A 20,972-nucleotide genomic window follows, 5' to 3' on the forward strand; every position below is an offset into this window, starting at 1 on the left:
GAAAACGTCTTGAATAGAAATTTGACTAGTGGTTTCCAGGGGCTGGGGGAGGTTGAGAAGGGGGAATGACTGCTAATGGGTACAGAGTTTTTTTCTGGGGTGACAAAAATGTTGTAAAATTAGATAGTAGTGATGGTTGCACAATTTGTGAATATCCTAAAACCACTGAACTATACACTTTGAATGGGTAAATTACGTGAATTATATCTCAATAAAGCTGTCAAAAATGCATGTGGAAATAAATAGTCCTCATATGCAAACAAGAGGAGATAATGAAAGATATTATTTACAAGGATTAACTTAAGACATGTATACAACCTATATACAGAAAACTTTTATACATTACTAAAGTACACACAAAAAAATAACACATAGAAAACATGATCTTTGATGGGAAGACTCAACCTTGTAAAGATGTTAATTCCTCCTAAGAAATTTATAAATTTAATGTGATCCCAATGGAAATACCAACAGGCTTTTTTTCTGGAATCAAGAATGTTGGGTCTAAAGTTCATATGGAATAACAAACATGGAGAATAGCCAGGACAAGGCTGAAGGGGAAGAGCAACGAGGGAGAACTAGTCTTTTCAGATATGAAAAGATGATATAAATTTCAATCATTAACAACAGATCAACCCATGGAAAAACATAGAGTCCAGAAATAGACTCCCAGACCTATAGGAATTTAGTAAATGATAAAGTAGGGATTATGATACTATGGGAAAAATATAAACTTTTAAACAAATAATGTTGGGACAATTGAGTATTGAAAAAATATAAAGTTGCATCCAAGCCTCAGAACATACTCTAAAACAGGGGTCCCCAACCACTCCCCACCCCGCCCTGGCCCGGCCGCAGACTAGTACCAGTTCTGGCCTGTTAGGAACCAGGCCACACAGCAGGAGGTGAGTGGCAGGTGAGTGAGCATTACCGGCTGAGCTCCGCCTCCTGTCAGATCAGCAGTGGCATCAGATTCTCACAGAAGCATGAACCCTATTGTGAACTGCGCATGCGAGGGATCCAGATTGTGCGCTCATTATGAGAATCTAACTAATGCCTGATGATCTGAGGTGGAATGGTTTCATCCTGAAACCACCCCCGCCCCCAGTCCATGGAAAAATTGTCTTCCACGAAACCATTCCCCGGGGCCAAAAAGGCTGGGAACTGCTGCTCTAGAAGAAACACCAAACGTACCAAGATGTAAACAGAAAAAAGTAGAATTACAAAAGTACCCAAAGGAACTGAAAAATATGAGACAGGCAAAGCCTCTCCAACTTTGACTAAAAATACAGAAGCCATAAAAAAATAAATTTGACTACATAAAATGAAAGAGACTTCCAAAGGGCAAACCACCACCACTAAGTAAATCAAAACATGCATGATCAACTGGAAAAAAAATGCAACTCATAGTAAAGACTATAGATAAAGAGCTTTCAGAATAAAGAAGAAAAAGACCAACAACATAGTGGGAAAATGTCTGAAATTCAAAACACACTCCACATAAAAATAAACACAAAATGACATTTAAATACATGAAAATATGATCAACCTCACTTATAATAAAAGAAATATAAATTAAAGCTATAACAAAATACCATTTCTCACCTACCAGCAAAAATCCAAAAGTTTGACAACAGATTCCATGGGTGATGTTCTAGGGAAACAGGCACTTTCACATACTGCTTGCATGAGTAAAATACGGTATAAACCCTACAGGAAGAATTTGTCAATAACTTTTAAAAATGACAGATGTATCTGTCCCTTGACTATATAATCCCATTTCTAGGACTTCATTTCACAGATGCACCTACAAAAGTATTAAATGACATGTCTACAAGGTTATCTATTACAGGTGATTTGAAAAGACAGAGGATTAGACACAATCCAAGATTATGTTGCTGTGCCATCATCACACATCAACAAAATGGAGTACTCTAAGGTTATAAAAAAGACTGAAGATAATCTCTATGTACAAATATGCAGAGTTCCAGAATGTATTATTAAGTGAAAAAAGTTAAGACGTAGAACAACAGACTGTATGTGTTATGTTATCCTTTGTGTAAGGGAATAAGAACACACCCATACACACACTAGAAGCTCTAAAAATGAAAGACTCAAGGGTTAAGCGAGATACTAAGAAAAATGGTTATGTACGAGGGAACAAAGTGCATGGGGCTCATCTGCAAAACAGAAATAATAAAAAAGAAAAAAAACAAAGTTCACAGGTTAAGACTTCATTGTGTATACTTCTCTATATTGTTTAATTATTTTAACTTTCCAATATCAAAAGAAATGTAGAGAGAATGATTTAACAATTTTTCACATACCCATCATCTAGATTAAACATCTACCTAGTTGTTTTTTTTTTTTTTTCTGAGACAGAGTCTTGCTCTGTCGCCCAGGCTGGAGTGCAGTGGCGTGATCTTGACTCACTGCAAGCTCCACCTCCCGGGTTCACGCCATTCTCCTGCCTCAGCCTCCCGAGTAGCTGGGACTACAGGCACCCGCCACCATGCCCAGATAATCTTTTTGTATTTTTTAGTAGAGACGGTGTTTCACCATGTTAGCCAGGATGGTCTCGATCTCCTGACCTCATCATCTGCCCACCTTGGCCTCCCAAAGTGCTGGGATTACAGGCGTGAGCCACCGCACCCGGCCCACATCTACATAGTTTTGACCCTTCAGCCATGTAATGCATTACCCATCTTTAAAAAGCTCCATTCAAAATGTCCTAAACTGAAAAGAAACTGAACGATATGAGCCTAACCATACATCAAACTGGGTGACATACTCTCTGAGGAAGAATTTATTTTTAGGAATTTTAGAACACAGTATTTTTAATACATACCCTTAGTGGAATGCATTTTAAGAACAAAACAAGAATTACAAAGAAGTATTAAACTTTCCTCTGTAGTTTCATATTGGTAATAATATAAATATTGGTATTTTGAAACTACATTCTTTACATTTATAGGTCAAAGAAAAAATAAAGATTTTTCCATACCAGAAAAAGGGAGTTAAAATAATTACTAAGGAAAGTGAGAGCATAAGGATTTTAAAACTAAACTGGACATGTCCACCTGAACTCTTAAATTTTAACAGTATATATTTTCCAGCTTTGTCCACTGAAGTTCTCTAGAAACAAGTCACCTCTGTACCAATAACCACCCCCAATACCCTGATTGTACTCTCTAATACCATTGTCCCATACCACTGAAAAGTACAAGATGAGCTTGGGGCATTTGTGCCATGAATGAACACAGATTTTCAAGATTATAGAAGTTCTGTCAAAAGGTCACAGGACCTAGCTGAAGGGGTCTCACTGCCTAAAAGTTGTAACAAAAGAGTAATGATTAGAACACACCAGATCAATAAAAATCCATGAATGTATAATGTTAGAAAGACAGAAAAAAACCACGTGTTACTACGTGAAGTGGTTATTAAACTCCTTACTGTGAAAGTTAATGGGGAAAGGGAAAGCATTAGCACAGATCCTGCCTTTCCAGTGGGAACCATGTGTCAGGGTAACCAGACGGCCCCAGGCAGTGCAGGAAAGCTCTACTTTATAGAAGAAATGAAAGAATTACAGAAACATTTCCCAAAACCCAAGGAAGGTATGGTTCAGGCAAGAATGACCACTGGGTACAAAACCATTAAGTAAACGATTTGTATGCAAAGTTATACCACACAAGTCACTTGCTGGTCTCTAGGGGGAAAGTGTAACTGGACGATGGTGGGTTCAGGCTGTCACAGCCCTGGACCAGGGGTCAATCTCAGCATCCCCAGTAGTGGGCCTTTTTAGTAACAGTGAGTGAAGCACACTGAATTAGCTCTGGTGAGGTCTAGTCAAAAACAACTTGAATCCTGCAAGCTTTTCCATACAGGAAATCAGAGGATGGAGAAATAAGCCTAACCATAAAGAAGCAACCTCACACTCTAGCAGGTCAGAGGTTCTGGAGGCAAGACCCGCAACTGGTCTGCTGCTTCAATAAGAGACTGTGCTGGATTAAGAGACTAAAAGGAAGTTACAACCAGACACAGGGCATGATACTCGATTAGATGGTGATTTCGACAAACCAGCCTCGAAGGGTATTTGAGGGCCAGTTATGGAAACGGAATAGAAACAAGGTATTAAATGAGATGAACTTTATTGAAATACAAAGTTGGAGACTGTCATCCAAAAAAACAGATAATAAAACAGTAATATATCATTTTGGTTAAAAAAATGTGCACACATCTATGCATACAAAAAGACCTAAGAGATGTAACAGTGGTCATTTCTGGACAGAGACAGAGAGAGAGAGAGAGAGACTGTGTGTGTGGAGTGTTTTGCTTGCCTTTATTTTCTAATTTCCTTTAATTAGAAAATGTTATTTCTGTACTAAATACATAAAAAAGCAGTTACATAAGGCTTTAGGTTTCACTACTAATCTACAGAAGGTCATCTTAGAAATGATCTGTTACCTTTCTAAAATATGCTAAGTGGCCTGTCCATCAGTGGCATGGAGGATTCCTGGAATGACTTGGGAACAATCCCCAAGTTGGAACTTCATTGCTTAGATGATTCTCTGACAAATCAAAGATTTCTTCCCCAGATGGTGGCAACACTGTAGAAAGAACAACAACTAGCACCGACAAAGTCTAAAAGAGATGAGGTGATGGTTTGAGAGAAGAAACAAGAGCAAAGTCAATTTTTAAGAGGGGTGCTGAAATGCCTCCTCAAGCAAACTTTACCTCCACTTCCTCATGTGAAAATGTTCCAGCAAAGTTCCAAAGCTCTAGGGGAAAAGTGAGACCAGCAGGATTGAATGCAGTACTCAAGTCCCAGGGAGAAAACTTCACACCAGATATACCTGTTTGCAGAGCGTCTGTCTCAGAATCACCCTTTGACAATCCGGATACACGTGCACACCCATTTACAAACTCACCTATCAAGATGTCTTTTGCTTTTAATCATCACTGTCAATTTTTGAAGATATACTACACACTCTAAAAGGGTGGCAATTTCCTCGATTGCAGCTTCATACAAAAATCTGTATGAACAAAAGCATGTTGTACAATCATTCACTGATTTGCCAAGTTTTCAGAAGTGTCTATAATGTGCATGATGGTAACGGGGTAGAGAACACAGAGACAACCACAGATGGGTTTCTATCTTCATGGAGCTTGTAGCCTAATGGGGAAGGCAGGTGGAAAACAAATATGCCCAAATAAGTGGGTTCATGAAAATTGTTAAGTGTCATGAAGGAAAAGAAGAGGGTGCTCTGAGATGAGAAGAAGGGAATATGATTTACACTGGAGGATCAGGGAAAGCCTCCTGGAGGAAGTGACATTTGAGGTGTGACCACAGAGTGAGCATGAATTAACCAGGCTGCCAGGCAGGAGAACATTCCAGGAAGGGAAGACTGTTGTGTGGGAAAGGGTGCTGAAGCAGGAAACAGCTGGGAACAGTCACAGAACTGAAAGAGGCCAGGATGGGGCAAACAGAGGGGAAGACTGGTGTCCAGGGAGATCAGAGAAGCAAGCCGGGACTGTGCTGTGACCCATGCTGTTCAGGATTCAGGATTTTCTTCCAAGTGTGATGGAAAGCAGTTGGACATCTGAAGTACGATAGTGACAGGATCTAATGTGCACTTAATATCACTATGGGAAACTGGCTGGGGAAGGTCAAGAACAGGCATGGAGGGACAAGTCAGGAAGCCAGTCCAGATGAGACATTATGGTGGCTTAGGCTAGCTACGGGGATCCAAACTACAGACTGGACACCAAATTCAAACCCAAGTCTGCTTTTAGGAGTAAGATTTTGCTGGAACACGCTCCCCCCCCCGCACACCCCCCCCCACCACGTGACTCGTGTATGTATTGTCTGTGCAGCTTTCACTCTACAACTTCGGTAACGGCGGCAGAGACCAGACGGCCTGCAAAGCCTCAAATATGCACCACGTGGACCTTTACAGAAAGTTTGCCAACCCCCAGACAAGGGATGGCAGTGGAGACAGAAATGGATGGCTTCACGATAAACAGTCTGTCGTGATTATTCCTGGATTCCACATTTGCAAATTCACCTACTCACTAAAAGGTGTTTGTAACCCCAAAGTCAATACTCAGGGCACTTCTGGTCATGCCTGCGCATGCACAGAGCAGCAAAAAAGTTGCGCTGGTCAACACACACATTCCCAGCTGAGCTCCACAATGGTGACACTCTGCCTTCCTGTTTCAGCTCTTATACTATAAACAAGTACCCTTTCAACTGTCTATATAGTGCCACTTTTTTTTTGCATTTTGGTGTTTTGTTGGTGATTTTGCTGTTTAAATGGTCCCCAAGCACAGTGCTAAAGTGCTGCTTAGTGCTCCTAAGCACAAGAAGACTGTGATGTGCCTTATGAGAAACGCATGTGTTAGACAAGCTCGTTCAGGCATGAGTTATAGTGCTGTTGGGCATGAGTTTGATGTTAATCAAACCTATATGCTAAAATATATGTTTAAACAGAAACACACATAAAACATCATCACACCAACATATGTAATGCTATACCAACGTACATCTACCAACATACAACATTATTACACCAACGAAACTGATACTACGTATTGATCAGTCAATGGAAATATGACCAGAGGCTCACAGGAACCTAACTCTGTATCTCCCTTAGGAGTAATGATCCAGTATTCACTAATTCAGTGTTCCTGGCGACTTTAGAGACACAGCTATGGCGAATGATGAGAATGGCTACACCTGGGAGGCAAAAATCAACACAATTTGGTGATGGATTAAATGTTAAGTAAAACAAAGTCAAGGATGACTCTGGGTTTCTGATGTGAACTACTGGGTGACAGAAGGTGCCATTTATGGAAATAAAGAATTCCAGAACAGCAGTATATTTCAGGGGGTTGACCAAGATGTTTCCTTTGGATGTGTTAAGGATGAGATATCCAAAGAGAGAAGTCCAGTAGCTTGATGGCTTTATGACTCTGGAGCTCAAAAAAGAAGTCTAGGTAAAGATACAACTTTAGGAGTCCCTAACAGATAGAGGGAGCATTGAAAACCTGGGAATGATATGTCACCTGGCGAGAGGGGTAGAATGACAGCAGGGCCCAGGCCTGAGAGCAGCACCCAGACAAACAGGTGGGTTAACTCAATTTTTCATCTTGGTGGTTTGATTTGTTTAATATAAAAGTATTATACTTTAGGCTTGGTGTGGTGGCTCACGCCTGTAATCCCAGCACTTTGGGAGGCTGAGGCAGGTGGATCACCTGAAGTCAGGAATTTGAGACCAGCCTGGCCAACATGGTGAAAGGTTGTCTCTACTAAAAATACAAAAATTAGCCGGGCGTGGTGGCAGGTGCTTGTAATCCCAGCTAATCAGGAAGTTGAGGCAGGAGAATCACTTGAACCCAGGAGGCAGAGGTTGCAGTGAGCTGAGATCATGCCACTACACTCCAGTCTAGATGACAGAGCGAGACTCTGTCTCAAAAAAAAAAAAAAAATTAAACTTTGGCAAGGAAATTAACCTGGTGATGTATCTAGAACCCAACAGATGTTCAAATCCCTTGACCTAGTATATCTACTTTGGAGGACCTATCCTAACATCTAGACAAACCTCAATGTTACATAGAATTACACTGAGGAATAACTCATGATAGTAAATAACCTTAACATTTGGGAAATGTTTACGCTGACAAGACTAATAATATTTTCCTCTGTGAGTTCATCTATAGCTTCTAATCTTAGAAATTTCAACTCCTCCAGAGGTTTAATAAATATCCACTTCCATTTCCTTCAAGCTTTTGTAAAAAGCTTTGTAAAAAAGTGGAATATTTGCCTTTATCTGCTAAAACGCAAGCTGCTTCAGGGCAGGAGTTTTATCTGTTTTGCTCAATGCTGTACACTTGGCACCTAGGAGAGTCCCCAGAACACTGAATGTATTTTGAACATATTTTTGTCAAACTTCACATTTTAATCAGGGAGAATTTACATTGGTGTAATGATGTGAGGTGATGATACCCACTGAGATTTTTCAGATTGCTCTCATATAGTCCCATTCCCATTCAGGTAATCAGCCTTCCTTTCCCCATGGCCTCACGGCACCTCCTCCATCTTCTGCTAAATGCTCACAGACTATGGAACCTGAAATCTGCCTCCCCCCTTCTGCCCCCATGGACGGGTCTGTCCAATTTTGTCCCAAATTTGAAGCGTTATGGTTTGACACTGGATAGAGCTAACCCCTTCACTACTCTTATGGTCCATGCCTAACCTATGTCCTACCACCTTGTCTTTCAAGAAAAGCAACAGAAATTGGTCTCTCAAGTTTTAAAATACTTATCCAGATTTTGATGAAAACAAAGACCATTTATACTTGGAGAAGAACCAATGTATTTACAAGTTGCCCTCTCTCATCTAGGAGGGATGAGGAAGAGTCTCTACTGTGCAGCTCGTGGTCAGGAGTCAGCTCTGGACTCAGACTGCCTGGAGTCAATCCCATCTCTGCACTCAGGAGCTGCCTCACCTGCCTGTGCCTCTGTGTAACACTGTGGAAGTGGAACCTCTTTTGAGTGTTACTACAGGGATTCAATGAATTCACACATGTAAAATCTTAGTGCAGAACTGGCAATAGCAAGTGTGCGGTAAGTATTAGCTGTTATGATCATCTTCCCATAACATGTTTTTCCTCAGAGGTCTCAGTAAGAGTATTCCTGAATATTTGATATGTTTTGCTCTCAAAGGGGACTAGTGGCCTGGCTGCCCTCTACCACATTCCTACATGCCAGCCACAGGTCCAAGTGCTGTACATTTGCCACCTCACTTGACCCTGTTTGATGAACAGGACAAATGGAACAAGAGTGTCACAGAAATCTGTGTTAGCACCTTCAGTCTCCAGCTTGATTGCCTCTTTTCCAAGGAGGATCCCAGATCCTTCTTACCGGAGTCAGTCTTGTACATGGCATGGATCACTCTAACTTACGTGCAAGAAGCAGGGTGGCCTGCCAGTGAAGATAAGGGCATGTGCTGGCAACAAGTGGACTGAGGTTCAAACTCTGGCTCTACCAATTACTTGTTATGAGTCCTTGCATACGTTATTTCATATCTCTAAGCCTCAATTTCCTCTTCTGTAAATGGAGAAAATCATAGAGCTCTTAAATATTAGTTAATAATAGTGTATTACTATTGTGAGGATGATATTTGGCCCATTTTATTCTGGGGCCCCAAGACCAAACTGGATGAACTACACAGACCAGCTGGCTCTGAATGAACAAGAGAAAGTGGCTCCTGCACTTTGTGACCTTCCCTGAGAAGATGTGAAGGCAGGTGAGAGCAGAGGAAGTCGGAGGCTGGATCTGCACGTGCCCATGGCTTCTGGAAGTCACAGCCACAAAAGGCAGTAGAATTGCGAAGAATGCTAAGGCCAGGTCCCTGACACTCTCACATCCAAGAAAAGCTTTCACCAAAACAACCACCATCTGATTCTAAATATTTCTGACTTTTTGTTTTGAATGTACTCTTCCAAAACAATGGTCCTCAACTGGAAATGCAAATGCTCAAGCCTACCACAGACCTACTGAATTAGAGACTCTGGGGGTGAAGCCCAGCAATCTGTTGTAACAAGCCCTCCAGAGAACTGAAGGGCAAAAGGGTTGAAGAACCACTTCTTCCAGACAGTCCCTTACACAAATACACCCCAAAGAAGGTTCTGTGTGTACATCTACTTAGACCTTCGCACCTACAAGTAAAACAAGGCAAATACACGCTCAAGGAACACACAGTCAAAGAATAAACAGGTAGGTAAGGGAGCCTGGCTCTGTGGGTAGACAAGTGGGAAAAAATAAATAGGTGGAAGCAGAGAGGAGAGACGCCATCAAAGAAGGATGGTAGGAGAGGCCATGGAAGTCAGTGGCTGAAACCCACAAAACATAACAGCTGTCAGAATTACCAGGTTCTCTGTCAGGTTTCACCAGCAGAAGGAACATACTGGTTACTGAACTACTTTGGCAAGCAACAGGAAATGGGTCAGTTTCATCAACTTTGCTTTAGGAAGCAATCATATGTATGAGACCAAGGTTGAGGAGGAAAAGGAGAGCAGAGGATGCAGAAATGCAACCACCAGCCATATAAACAGGAAACATTTCAAGTTGCCTTTGTTGCTTCAGTTTTTGAAGCAAGGTGTCCCCTTATCAGTACTGCCTTTAGGACAGGGCAACAAGGGCTCAAGCCCTGAACCTCATTGGGTCAAGGCCCAAGCTCACCCCTCCCCACATGGGCTGTGCCCATTCATAGGCTGAGCACCCACCCTCTTCTTCAAGACCAGGCTCTGGGTCCCTGGGGCCATGAGATTCCCTGCCCAAAAGGCTTCATGCCTGCTTCCAGGCCCTTTCCCAGGGCCTGTGGGTGTACATGTAGACCTGGAAGGTGGGCAAGAGGCACCCCAGTTCCAAGGGGAGGTGGGAGTGGTCGCAGCTTGGACACACAGACCAGGAGTAGAGAGAGAATTGGGTGGATGGCAGACTGGGGGCGTCGCTTCACACTCTTGACCCAAGACCCACAAATGTCAGGGCAAGCTCACTCCCTAGTTTGTGTCTTATAACCGTGAAAGTCTGAGTGTTCAACTAATTTCAAATGCTGCTCATCTGGACTGAAATGCTTCCCAGGCAGGTGGGGAGTAGCCCCAGACAGAGACTACAACAACAGGACCCTATCTGAGGTCAGACTGTCATGCCTGGAAACAAGAGGCAGGGCTCAAGTTTTGGTGACGTCAAAGAGATAAAATGACTTTAAACTGTACCTTGGGAAATCAGTTTTTTTTTTAAAGCTGCTTAATGACTTAAAAGTGCTTTGAGGTTCTGTGAAACTCATCATGATTGTACTGACTTCTCTCCTGTGATTTTTGTTGTTGTTGTTATTAAGTAGCTCATGGTGACAAGCCGTGAACTTTCTCAGGGAAACACAAGGAACCACTGAGGGCACTGTGGCCTTGCTTTCCTTGGGACAGAGGGAAACACTCCCTGCAGGAGAGGCTCAGTGCAGCACTGTGGGCTGCAAGGGGACCAGGAGAACCAGAACTCAGGAGCTTCCGTATGCCTCTGGGGAAAAAGGAAGTGGCTCTGACAGCCTGGTAGGAACCACACTATACCTGGAGCCCCACCTGGCAGTGCAGCCTAGCAAAGCTCCACTCGGCATTCTGGAGTGTTCTGGGGCTTCTGTTCACACTGCTACAGGGGAAGGGAGAGGAAGAGCCCTAGCTCTGCTCCCCCAGCACACATAACATTGGAACAGCCTCTTCATTGCTCTGGCCTCAGATTCTCATGTGTCAAAGACGGAATATTAACGCACGAAGACCCCACCAGGGTTATACTATGACCCAGTCGGATTCTGTGAAATGCGAGTGAGCCTACAAAAAGAGACTCTTTAGAAAAACAGAACATCATGGTATTGCCAATCCCAGCAAGTTTTCCTGATCCTAGATCACTGCCATAAGGTGTGGGGAGGAAAGCAAAAAGAAACCAACATTTATTGAACCTCTGGACCAGGCAAGCCGACAAGTGCTCGATGCGTGTTCTCCTGCACCACCCCAACAGCAGCCCTGCCCCAACTCCACGGCCGCAGTGCCTTCCACCGCACCACAAGGCCTCCCAGCATGGCCCACCTCCATCTCCACGGCCGCAGTGCCTTCCACTGCACCACAAGGCCTACCAGCATGGCCCACCCCTGGCTGTCTGGTTCCTTCTATTATACCCAGGCCAGTAAAAATTACCTTGTTCAAGTATCATTCTGATAATATCAGTCCCCTTCTCCACACCACAAAATGTCACTTGAATTAGAACCCCTTTTAAACCTTTTAACAACTGATCCCAAACACTTACCATTCTCATCTGCTAGTCTATTTTGTGCTTACCACTCCAGCCAAGCAAAAATTACTTTGCAAATGAATTCCATTATGCACTCTGCTTATTCACCTTGTTAAGCCAACACCAGAGCTTTGCCTGTTGCTGTTGTCTCTTTCTATAGGAATACCTCATTTATCCGACATCCTTGGAAAGAAGCTATCCACAAAATTGATCTACATAAATTAATTTCCCTCTCTACCAGAAACTTAACCATTTAAGCAGCCTTAAATCCTCTTTGGAGTAAGTCACTGTAACAAGCAAATGAAAGAATTTCTTTAACCACTGACTAGTGGAAGCATTTCTGTAATACATTAGAGAACCTCCCAGGCTCAGTTAACAGAACATAATGAAACTGATGAATCTTTTCCTGATGGTACAGGTCACACTTAATGAATAATAGTAATGACACTGTGCTGGAGCTGCAGAGGTGAGTGGTTCAGGGGAAAAGGCCGAAAGCACGTGTGCATTCTCTCTTGGTGCTCCTTCTCCCTGTCACGAGTTCCCCTGACACTTACTATCCTCCAGAAGTCCCTGCTATCCGCTCAGATTCTGGTGAGTAGATGCCGTGACACAGAATTCAGGAAGGTGTAACTTGCTGTCTTTCTGTACAGTTTCAAAAACGTACATGCTGGTTTTTGTCAGAGCCCTATAAATCTTTCATTAGATACAAAATAAACAAATTTTAAAAGAACACATTTCCACAATCGGCAATAAGCTGGAGTTTTCCAAATCTCCCTGCCCTGTGACTTTTTAGAATTTTTTAATTTAATACTCACAACCTCGGCATTATAACCCTGTGACTTTTAACAGAAATCCAGGCACAAACACCATTAAAATTTGCTTCCTTAATGCTATGAAACTATAAGTTCTATATTGTATAGAGCTGGCTTCTTATCATAAGCCCTTGGACGAATGATTTTACTTGGGAATAACGATTCCATAGGTTGAATCAACAGGGAAATATTAGTATGAAGGAAAATGGTAAAAATACATAAACAAACCCTTTGTTCTTCAAGATGCAAATCTGTGACTGTGTGAAGCCAGAAGTGCTTTCATAGTCAATGTCATGGAAGGTTCTATGGTGATCTCTCACTGCGGATGGACAGAACCACCTGGAGGAAAAATACCCTTGTCCACTCACATATTAGGCTGCATTCTTTTTGTGACAAAGGTTTTGATAGAGTCGACAGCATTAACACATGCAGAAGAATTGATCAATCTTAATTCTGCTTAAACACAGTGGCATTTAATTGATCAGAACCTACTAAGGCAAAAGTACTTAGGCAAGAATTGTTAAAACAGACTACTTTCAAAAACATTACAAATTTGTTCAATGCTGTATTCAGAAATAAGTGGCTATAAAACCACAAAGATATTTTGGAGTTTTAAAGGTTTTCTGCCTTTTTTTTTTTTTTGGCAATGATTTTACTAGCTTGCTTTCTAAGGGCAAAGATATCTGTCAGAAAAAACACAAGCTGCAGTGATGTCGTTCATTACATCTTTTGCCTTTTCCATTGGCTTTAAACCAAAGAGAGGGAGGACTACCCTCTGAAAGTCTGACTTGTAACCACTCTCATAAACACCTAGCTCACTCACCTTGGAGAACCTAGTAAAACAGGTATGGCTTTAGCTGACTCAGAATCTATAACGAATTTGACAAACGGTCCCTTCTAAATGAGGATGACCTGACACTGCTCTGAATCATCAAGATTCTTCTGTGTGCTTGCTCTTCTTTCAAGTGTCGTTCAAGTTTTTATACTTATGGCCTCTGCATTCTGTTTGTCAGATCTACGGGAGATAATTAAGCAAGATTCTAAAGAGTTGGAAGTTGAGGGGTGAAATGCAAAGTGATCAGTGGAGTCAAGCAGAAGGTGGCTTTGTTGGGGTGAGGGATGCCAGATACAAGTACAAGAAAAATAAAGACGGCCAAAATGAATGCGAGCTACAGATGAGTCACCAATCCAGGGCTGCGTAAGTTATAACTTAGATGCATTAAAAGGAACAGTCAATTCCACAAATATTTATGAAGCGCCTACTAGGTTTAAGGAACTGCACAGCTATTGTAGGGGATACAAAGATGAATCAGACATGGTTCCTGCCCTCCAGGGGTTCATGATGATGCAAGAACCCTGAAGTCGTTTTTCTCTTATATGCGGTACTAATGAGAACATTATTAAAGAGCTGTATTCAGTTTTAACTGCCACCATTTTTTTAAATAGGGAGAAACTAGAGAGAGTTCAGAAGAGAAAAAGGAGATGCTTTCAGTGACACAAAACCGGCTCTGTGAGGAAAAAGCTAAAGAGACCCAGTTATTATCTTTAAGTATATGAAAGGTTTTAGAGAAACGAATTGAGTAAAAGAAAACAAGTTTGAATGACAGCAGGCGAGATTTCAGCCAGGCCCAGGAATTTCTTGACAATCAGGTTAACAGAATACTGGAATTGGTCACTCAGGGAGTTCCAACTGCCCTTTCCTGGAAAAAATAATTAAATAAATAATGAACTGACAATTTCAAGTCACAGACATTCACCTTCCTGAAGACAGGGGTGAACTATATCTGTGTCAAGGTCTTCTGCTCTGGGGCTCTATGCCCCTGAAGCTAGGTCAGGCTTTTCTTTTTCCACAATTCCCTGAATGATCTGCTCTGGGTAAGTAGCCACTGAATGCTTTGGAGTGACAGCCCGATCTATATCCCCACCACCAAGTGCCACACAACTACCTGGAATACAAGGTCTCAGCCAGGCGAAAAGGCTGGGAATCAATTCTCCAACAGCCACATATGATGCAAGAGTCCACTCGCAACAAAGCCTACGACACACCAAATATCAGAAACGAAAGTCTCTGAGAACTTGTGCAAATAAGAAACGTATTTGCATTGGCAAGGATATAAAATTTAAGTAACAAATAGAAGAAGACAGGATCTTCTGCAAGTTAGAGACAGTAATATTTATGGACATTTCTAAGAAAGCTTGTAATGAGTATTTTCTACACTCAGAAACACTTTTTTGAGTCTACGTAAAGAAAACACTTCAAGAGAGATAGGAAAATGGGGTCTTCCCACTCTTTATTTATTTATTGAGAAAGACTCTCGCTCCATTGCCCAGGCTGGAGTGCAATGGCACAATCTCAGCTCACTGCAACCTCCGCCTCCTGGGTTCAAGCAATTCTCCTGCCCCAGCCTCCCAAGTAGCTGGGATTACAGGCACCACCACCACGCCCAGCTATTTTTTTTTTTTTTGTATTTTTAGTAGAGATGGGGTTTCGCCATGTTGGCCAGGTTGGTCTCGAACTCCTGATCCACCCGCCTCAGCCTTCCAAAGTGCTGGGATTACAGGTGTGAGCCACTGTGCCTACCCAAGTCTTCCCATTCTAGCTGAAGAAAGCATAGGCATGTTAGAAGTATGAACTGCCACTAAAAAAAAAAAGGAGAAGAAAAAATTCCATCTTGAATCAGACCCATGGTCTAGTGAGTCTATGCTTCTTTCACTTCCCCCACCCTGTAAAGTCAAGGACAGGGATTAAGATTTTGTCATTTCGACAAACCCAGAACCTGCCACAGGGCCTGACACACAGCAGGTCCTGCATAAATGTTTGCTGAATGAATGCGTTAAAGATGGGCCCTCGTCTGTCAAGAGGTGGAACATTTGAGTTCGTGTGGGTGAAGGGCGCAGGGCGGTGCACAGCACAAAGTCAATATGGCCTAAGTCACAGTGATCACCGTGACCCTCAAGCATCTGGGTTTCTTTTATAGGAAAAATAAAGATCTGCCTATACTGTAGGTTTTTCTTTTCTTTTTTCCCCCAAAAGAGAATAGCCATATGAAATGGAACTCTTGCGAGTTTGGGCCTTTCAAGTTCACATCCCATCGGTGGTTATATAAAGTCTGCTGCCATTATTCTGAAGCCCGTCTTTGATACCAACCCAAAGTCCTTGAATTGTCATCAATAAGACTACCAGAAAGCACGGGTGAATTACACGTTCAGAGAACAATAAGAAATGCTCACATATCACACCCTCTTGATCATCACTACTTTGCTCCATACAAACCTCAAAGGTGGTTCCCCAAGACTGGTCTCTATGGGAGGAAGGGAGAGAGAGAGAGATGAAGAAATATAAAACATAAAATACAAAGAATCTGAGCCCCTGTAACTTACAGAAAGCACCAAATTGTCTTTTGTAGGAAAATGATGTTTAATGCATGGTGAGGCAGACCCTGGCTTGTGGTGGGTGAGGAGCCTCCCCTTGGAGGAGGCTCTTGGTGAACCACCTCTGGGTGCTCCCTTGCCCAGCCTGCTGCCTTGTTTAGGAATGGATCTTGGTTAACGGCAAAGGTTATCTTTCATACTTGGGGATACTTTCCAAGAGGCACAGCTGCAGCCCCTGAAACTCTGCCCCAGCAGTTTATTTCCACATTTTTCAAGTAGCACAGAAAGTGCCACTATAGAAGAGAAATTCTCTACCTGAAACCAACAGAAGCTCAATGCAAATAAAGAATCTGGAAAGGTCACAGAGGGGGTAAAAAGAAGGTTCTTTCTTCTATGGCTATAGGGGGTTTATTGTTGCTGGTGCCCAAACTGGAAAGGGAATCGCAGGAGATTAATAATTGAAATGTTGCTATTATTGGTTTTCGAAACTATTTGTGGGTTATTCTTTCCCTGGAGTCATCATGCCTGTAAGCATCTCAGAAGATAGAGGGATTTAACACTCTCTGAGAAGATGCCTACTACAGCCAGGGACTTTACGCGCACTAGTTTCTAATGGAGTTCCTGCACAGTCCAATAAAGCCCAAAGTCGTATCACTAGATTCAAACTCAGGTTTCTCTGATTCAAGTATCATAGCACATTGTCTGAAATCAAGGATAAAATTAAGGCACCTTACTCACTACTCAAATGTGGCGAGAAGAAAAGCAACATTTATACTTACTCATTTTTAAAATATAAAACCTAAACACAGGAACAGATATTTTAGGGCATGTATCATCAAACTCTGCTAACCCAAGATGATTCAGAATCTCATTTCTTGGTAGACAGCTTGGTAGATAGGCATCTTCAGGTCCATCTGATGATGAATTGCAGCAGACAGTTTTTGGAAGTCTGTGAAGTGTTCCTTTACATAAGCCAATAGTAATCAACACAGCATATCTCAGGGAGAGGAAAACATAAATAACTTGGAATTTAGGCTCCTCTCATTCAGAACCCATAATAGAGACCTTGGTGGTTGGCCTTTGCACTAGATATTGAAAAAGCCTCGCAAAGCAAGTTGATGGAGGAAATACAATCACAAGGCAAATGTTTAACCTTCTAAAGAAAATAAACCTTTTTATAAGAAGTTCAGTTCCAAACCACCAAAAACTAACATGCTATTTATAAACCTATCCTTCAAGCAAGCCCTGGAAGACTGATTCTCTTTGCCACCCATTAATTGGTATTATCAAATACCCCTTGTTTCAAAAACAGCATTTCTGTCTAAATCTCTGGCGGTTCAGAACGCTCCATTAATGTATCTGGGCCTTCACCTGGTATTCCAACTTGGTGCAGCAGCACCCCATTGAAACAATTCCCTCTCGTGTCGTTATACTTTTCCTGAGAAGAATCATGCACACTCTTTAGGAGCTCAAAACCCACGAGGAATCCCTCTTCTTATAGAAATCTACAGGAAAAGCTCTGCTCGTTTAGCATGCACACAGGGAGTCCATGTGCTCTGATTGAGACAGGGGAAAAATCAGGTTTCCTGAACCCAGAGGATGTCACCACGGCGGGAGAAAGGAGGTCATCAGAGTCTTGGCACACTCATCACAGTGAGTGAATGCGGGTCCTAGCAACCTAATCCTTGATTCTAGAAGTCACCTGTCTGTTTTAGAGCATGTCCAACAATCTCTTTCAAAAACACCCAGATCTGGGCTTTTGGCAGACTGATGTGGGCCAGTTGAGGTGGGATGGGGAGGAAGATTAGAAAAATAATTATAAAGGTGCACAGATAAACATCCGGAATAAAAGGGTGCACAGCGCAGGAACAATGAGGAGGGCACATGGACAAGATGGAGGGAAACTGAGGGCTGAAAGAGGCCACCGCGGAGGTCACCTGAGACAGGGAAGGAAGGCTGGCAAATAAAACCAGTTCATGAGACTTTTGAGATCCATGATTATTCTTAAACCGTAACACCCTACACACCTGCAGTTCTTTATCTGGCGTAAGGAACTGGAAGAACAATGTAGCAGGAATGGGGAGAGCCAAGTCTCAGCCTCGGGGGCATGGCCTACATTCCATATGGATTTAAAATGAAAGGAGCAGGAGGAGAACAGTGCAGTTCCCAAGATGGCTTTCCACAAAGTTGACAAAATACACCCCAACTCACATACCCGGTCCCTAGTAACAGGGAAACCAGCCGTTTACTATAGTTCTGAATTCAATGCCAAGTTCCTTCTCTCAACTCACCGGGAGTGTCCAGCAGAGGGAGTCTCAAGGAGGTACTTAATAAAGAGAAAATTGTTTCATTTTAACACTCTAGACAGTGGGAGCATTGACTGTAGCCCCCTCCTGTAGACGCAGATGAACAATGAACGCCCGACATGGGTTCTCCCGCATGTTCACATGTCCACCGGCATGTTCTATTCTGCGTGGTGGAGTGATCAGAAATTTCGTTTTGTTCTGTCGAATGGTTAAATGGACCTTGTGTTCTTCAGAATCAAAGAGGAAAGCCCCTGGAATAACATCTCTCTGTTGCCTTCTAAACAGCCCCTTTGTTTCTAAGAGAGTCTGAAAAAAAATATTTACAGTCTATAGGTTATTTACAGCCTCGTTATCCAGGGCCTGACTGGTAACTTTATTCCGGCCAGAAACCTAATTCATTTGGAGCCCTGAAACTAATAACAGATTTTCTTTTCAGATAAGTTTTTTTTTTTTAATCAGCCTCTTATAACAGAGATAAAACTATTAATGCCTTCCCTGGTCTCACTGGCCACAACTGTTCTCCGGATTTACGGGAGGATTACATTCCCCCCTCGTGCCCTCCTCTGTGCCACACAAACCCTGTCCCCTCTCATTTGCGATTTCATCCACAGAATATCTGAACAAAACCGAAAGAAAGCCAGGGGGACCCACGCTAAAAGTATGTGAAGGCTGCGATTTCAATGATTTCATGAGACAAACATTTACACGATGAAACGACTGAAAAATCAGACACACTTGGGTTTAAAATTTCTCCTACTACAAGCACACAAAAACACATCGAAGTGTAAAAACTTAGTTGATTCTGGGTTGCTTTCTGGCTGGAAGCTGACAGAACGGACTGAAGAGAAACGAAAGACAGTGTGCGAGGCAGACCTACTGCTTTTCTGCCTTGCGTTCTTTTCTTTCTTGCTAAAGGCAGTCAAATGGGGAAAAATACCCCGATGCCAGGTGAAGGTGCACAACACAGGTCGACCCAGACCGAGCCAGAAAAACGTCTCCGCCGCTCCCCTGGCTGGAAAACCCAAAGTCCACGTCCCCTTCCACACGCTAATGCGGGGAGATTTTCGCCTATTTCATTGTTCTGCCTGGCTCTGACATGGACTTTTCATCTCTCTCCTCTCTCCCCACCTAGCCCCGTGCATTCCGATTCCACAGTCCCCCAGAATCGGAGGCTCGCGGAGAATAAAGGAGCGTGGGGTGGGCGCGGAAAGAAATGGGAAGGGGCGCGGGGCGGAGAGCGAAGTGGAAAGGAGGTGCTCCGAAAGGTAATGTGGGGGGGCGGTGGAAGCTAAGCCGCATCACCTTCATTTATCGCAAATAAATAAAAAGCACAGTCACCGGTCCGCCTTCCCCGGCGTCCCTGCCCTCCCCGGGCAGCCGCCCACCCTCGCACACGCCCCCTCCCCTCCTGCGCCCCCGGCCCCTCTCCCCGCCCTGGAAGCAGGACCCTGCCGGCGCCGGGTCCCGGTCATCTTCCGGGGGAGGGAGGGGGTCGCGGCCCCCTCGGGCCCCGGGTGGGGGCTGGGGCGGACGCCGGGGGCTGCGGGCGCGGGGCCGCGGGCAGAACAAAGCTGCGGGGGCCGCGGAGGGCGGCGGGCGCGGGGTCGGCGGGGCCGGGCGCCCCTTACCTTCGTACACGGGGGCCATCGGGGCCGGGGTGTCCGCGGTTCATGGCAACGGGGACGGGAAAGCGGCGCGCGAGCTCGGCCCCCCCAGCCTCAGTCGGAATCTGCCATCTTGAGCCTGTGTCTCCGCTCTCGGCGCAGCCGAGGCCGCCCGCGCCCGCATCACCGCCTCCCGTGGCCGGCGCCGGGGGAGGGGGCCGGGCGCGCCGCCGCCGCCGCCGCCGCCGCTGCCGCCCGGGCCCGGCGCGGGGGGCTCGGGGCTCGGGGCTCGGGGCGGCCGGGCGGGCGGAGCGGCCGAGGCCGAGGCGCCGAGCGGCCGCGGCCCCCGAGCGGGTCCGCGGAGGGGCGGGAGCCGGGGGCAGCGCGCGGCCAGGGCCGGCGGGGCTCAGCTCAGCATGGCTGGGCGCGGGGGCTCCGCAAAAGTTGCTGGCGGAGGGGGGCGGCGGGCGGGGGCGGGGCGCGGGGCCGGGAGAGCCACAGGGAGTCCGCGCGCAATCGAGCGCCGATGGCACGGATGCGAGGCGGGGAAGGCCGAGCCGAAGGGCAGAGCCGCGCCGGCGGCCCGAGGGGACCGCGCTGGGAGGGGCTGCCGCGCAGCGCGGGGGGACTGGGCGCGGGGCGGGCCCCGGGTAGTGGGTGAGAGGGCCGGCCTGGACCCGGCGGGCGCACGGCTCCGAGCCCAGCGCAGCCGAGCCGGTCTGCAGAGGGGCCCCCAGAACTTTGTGTGTGTGTGCACGCGCGCGCGTGTGTGCCCAGGTGCGAGGGTGCGCGCGTGTGCTGGCGGGGAGGGAACCGACCCGAAAGAGAGCCCCAGGCTGGCGAAGTGGCTCGCCCATCTCACAGCCGGTTGGCGCTCGCGGAGGTAGGAGTGGAATGAATGAATGAAGGCGTGGGCGCGCGCCGTGCTCCGAAGGAGGGCGGGTGAGTGGAGGAGCTTCGGAAAGCCACACGAGGTCAGAGGCACCTAAGCCGTGCCGTGCACGCCGCGGAAATGCAGCCCCCGGGGTGGTCGCTGG

The 20,972-nt window shown here is 44.9% G+C and overlaps 1 protein-coding gene across 2 annotated transcripts in view; it reads right to left on the reverse strand.

Annotated features, from left to right (window-relative positions):
* HIPK2 (homeodomain interacting protein kinase 2) overlaps positions 1-20,354 on the reverse strand; it is a 216,168-nt gene extending 195,814 nt beyond the window's left edge. For both annotated transcript variants that reach the window (XM_034965088.3, XM_034965086.3), the window contains exon 1: positions 19,960-20,354. In XM_034965088.3, the coding sequence (XP_034820979.1) occupies positions 19,960-19,978 (19 nt within the window). In that variant the 5' untranslated portion in view covers positions 19,979-20,354. The remainder of the gene's footprint in view (positions 1-19,959) is intronic.
* Positions 20,355-20,972: the final 618 nt, after the last annotated feature.

This window comes from Pan paniscus, chromosome 6, assembly GCF_029289425.2.
Source record: "Pan paniscus chromosome 6, NHGRI_mPanPan1-v2.0_pri, whole genome shotgun sequence".
Taxonomy (NCBI): domain Eukaryota; kingdom Metazoa; phylum Chordata; class Mammalia; order Primates; family Hominidae; genus Pan; species Pan paniscus.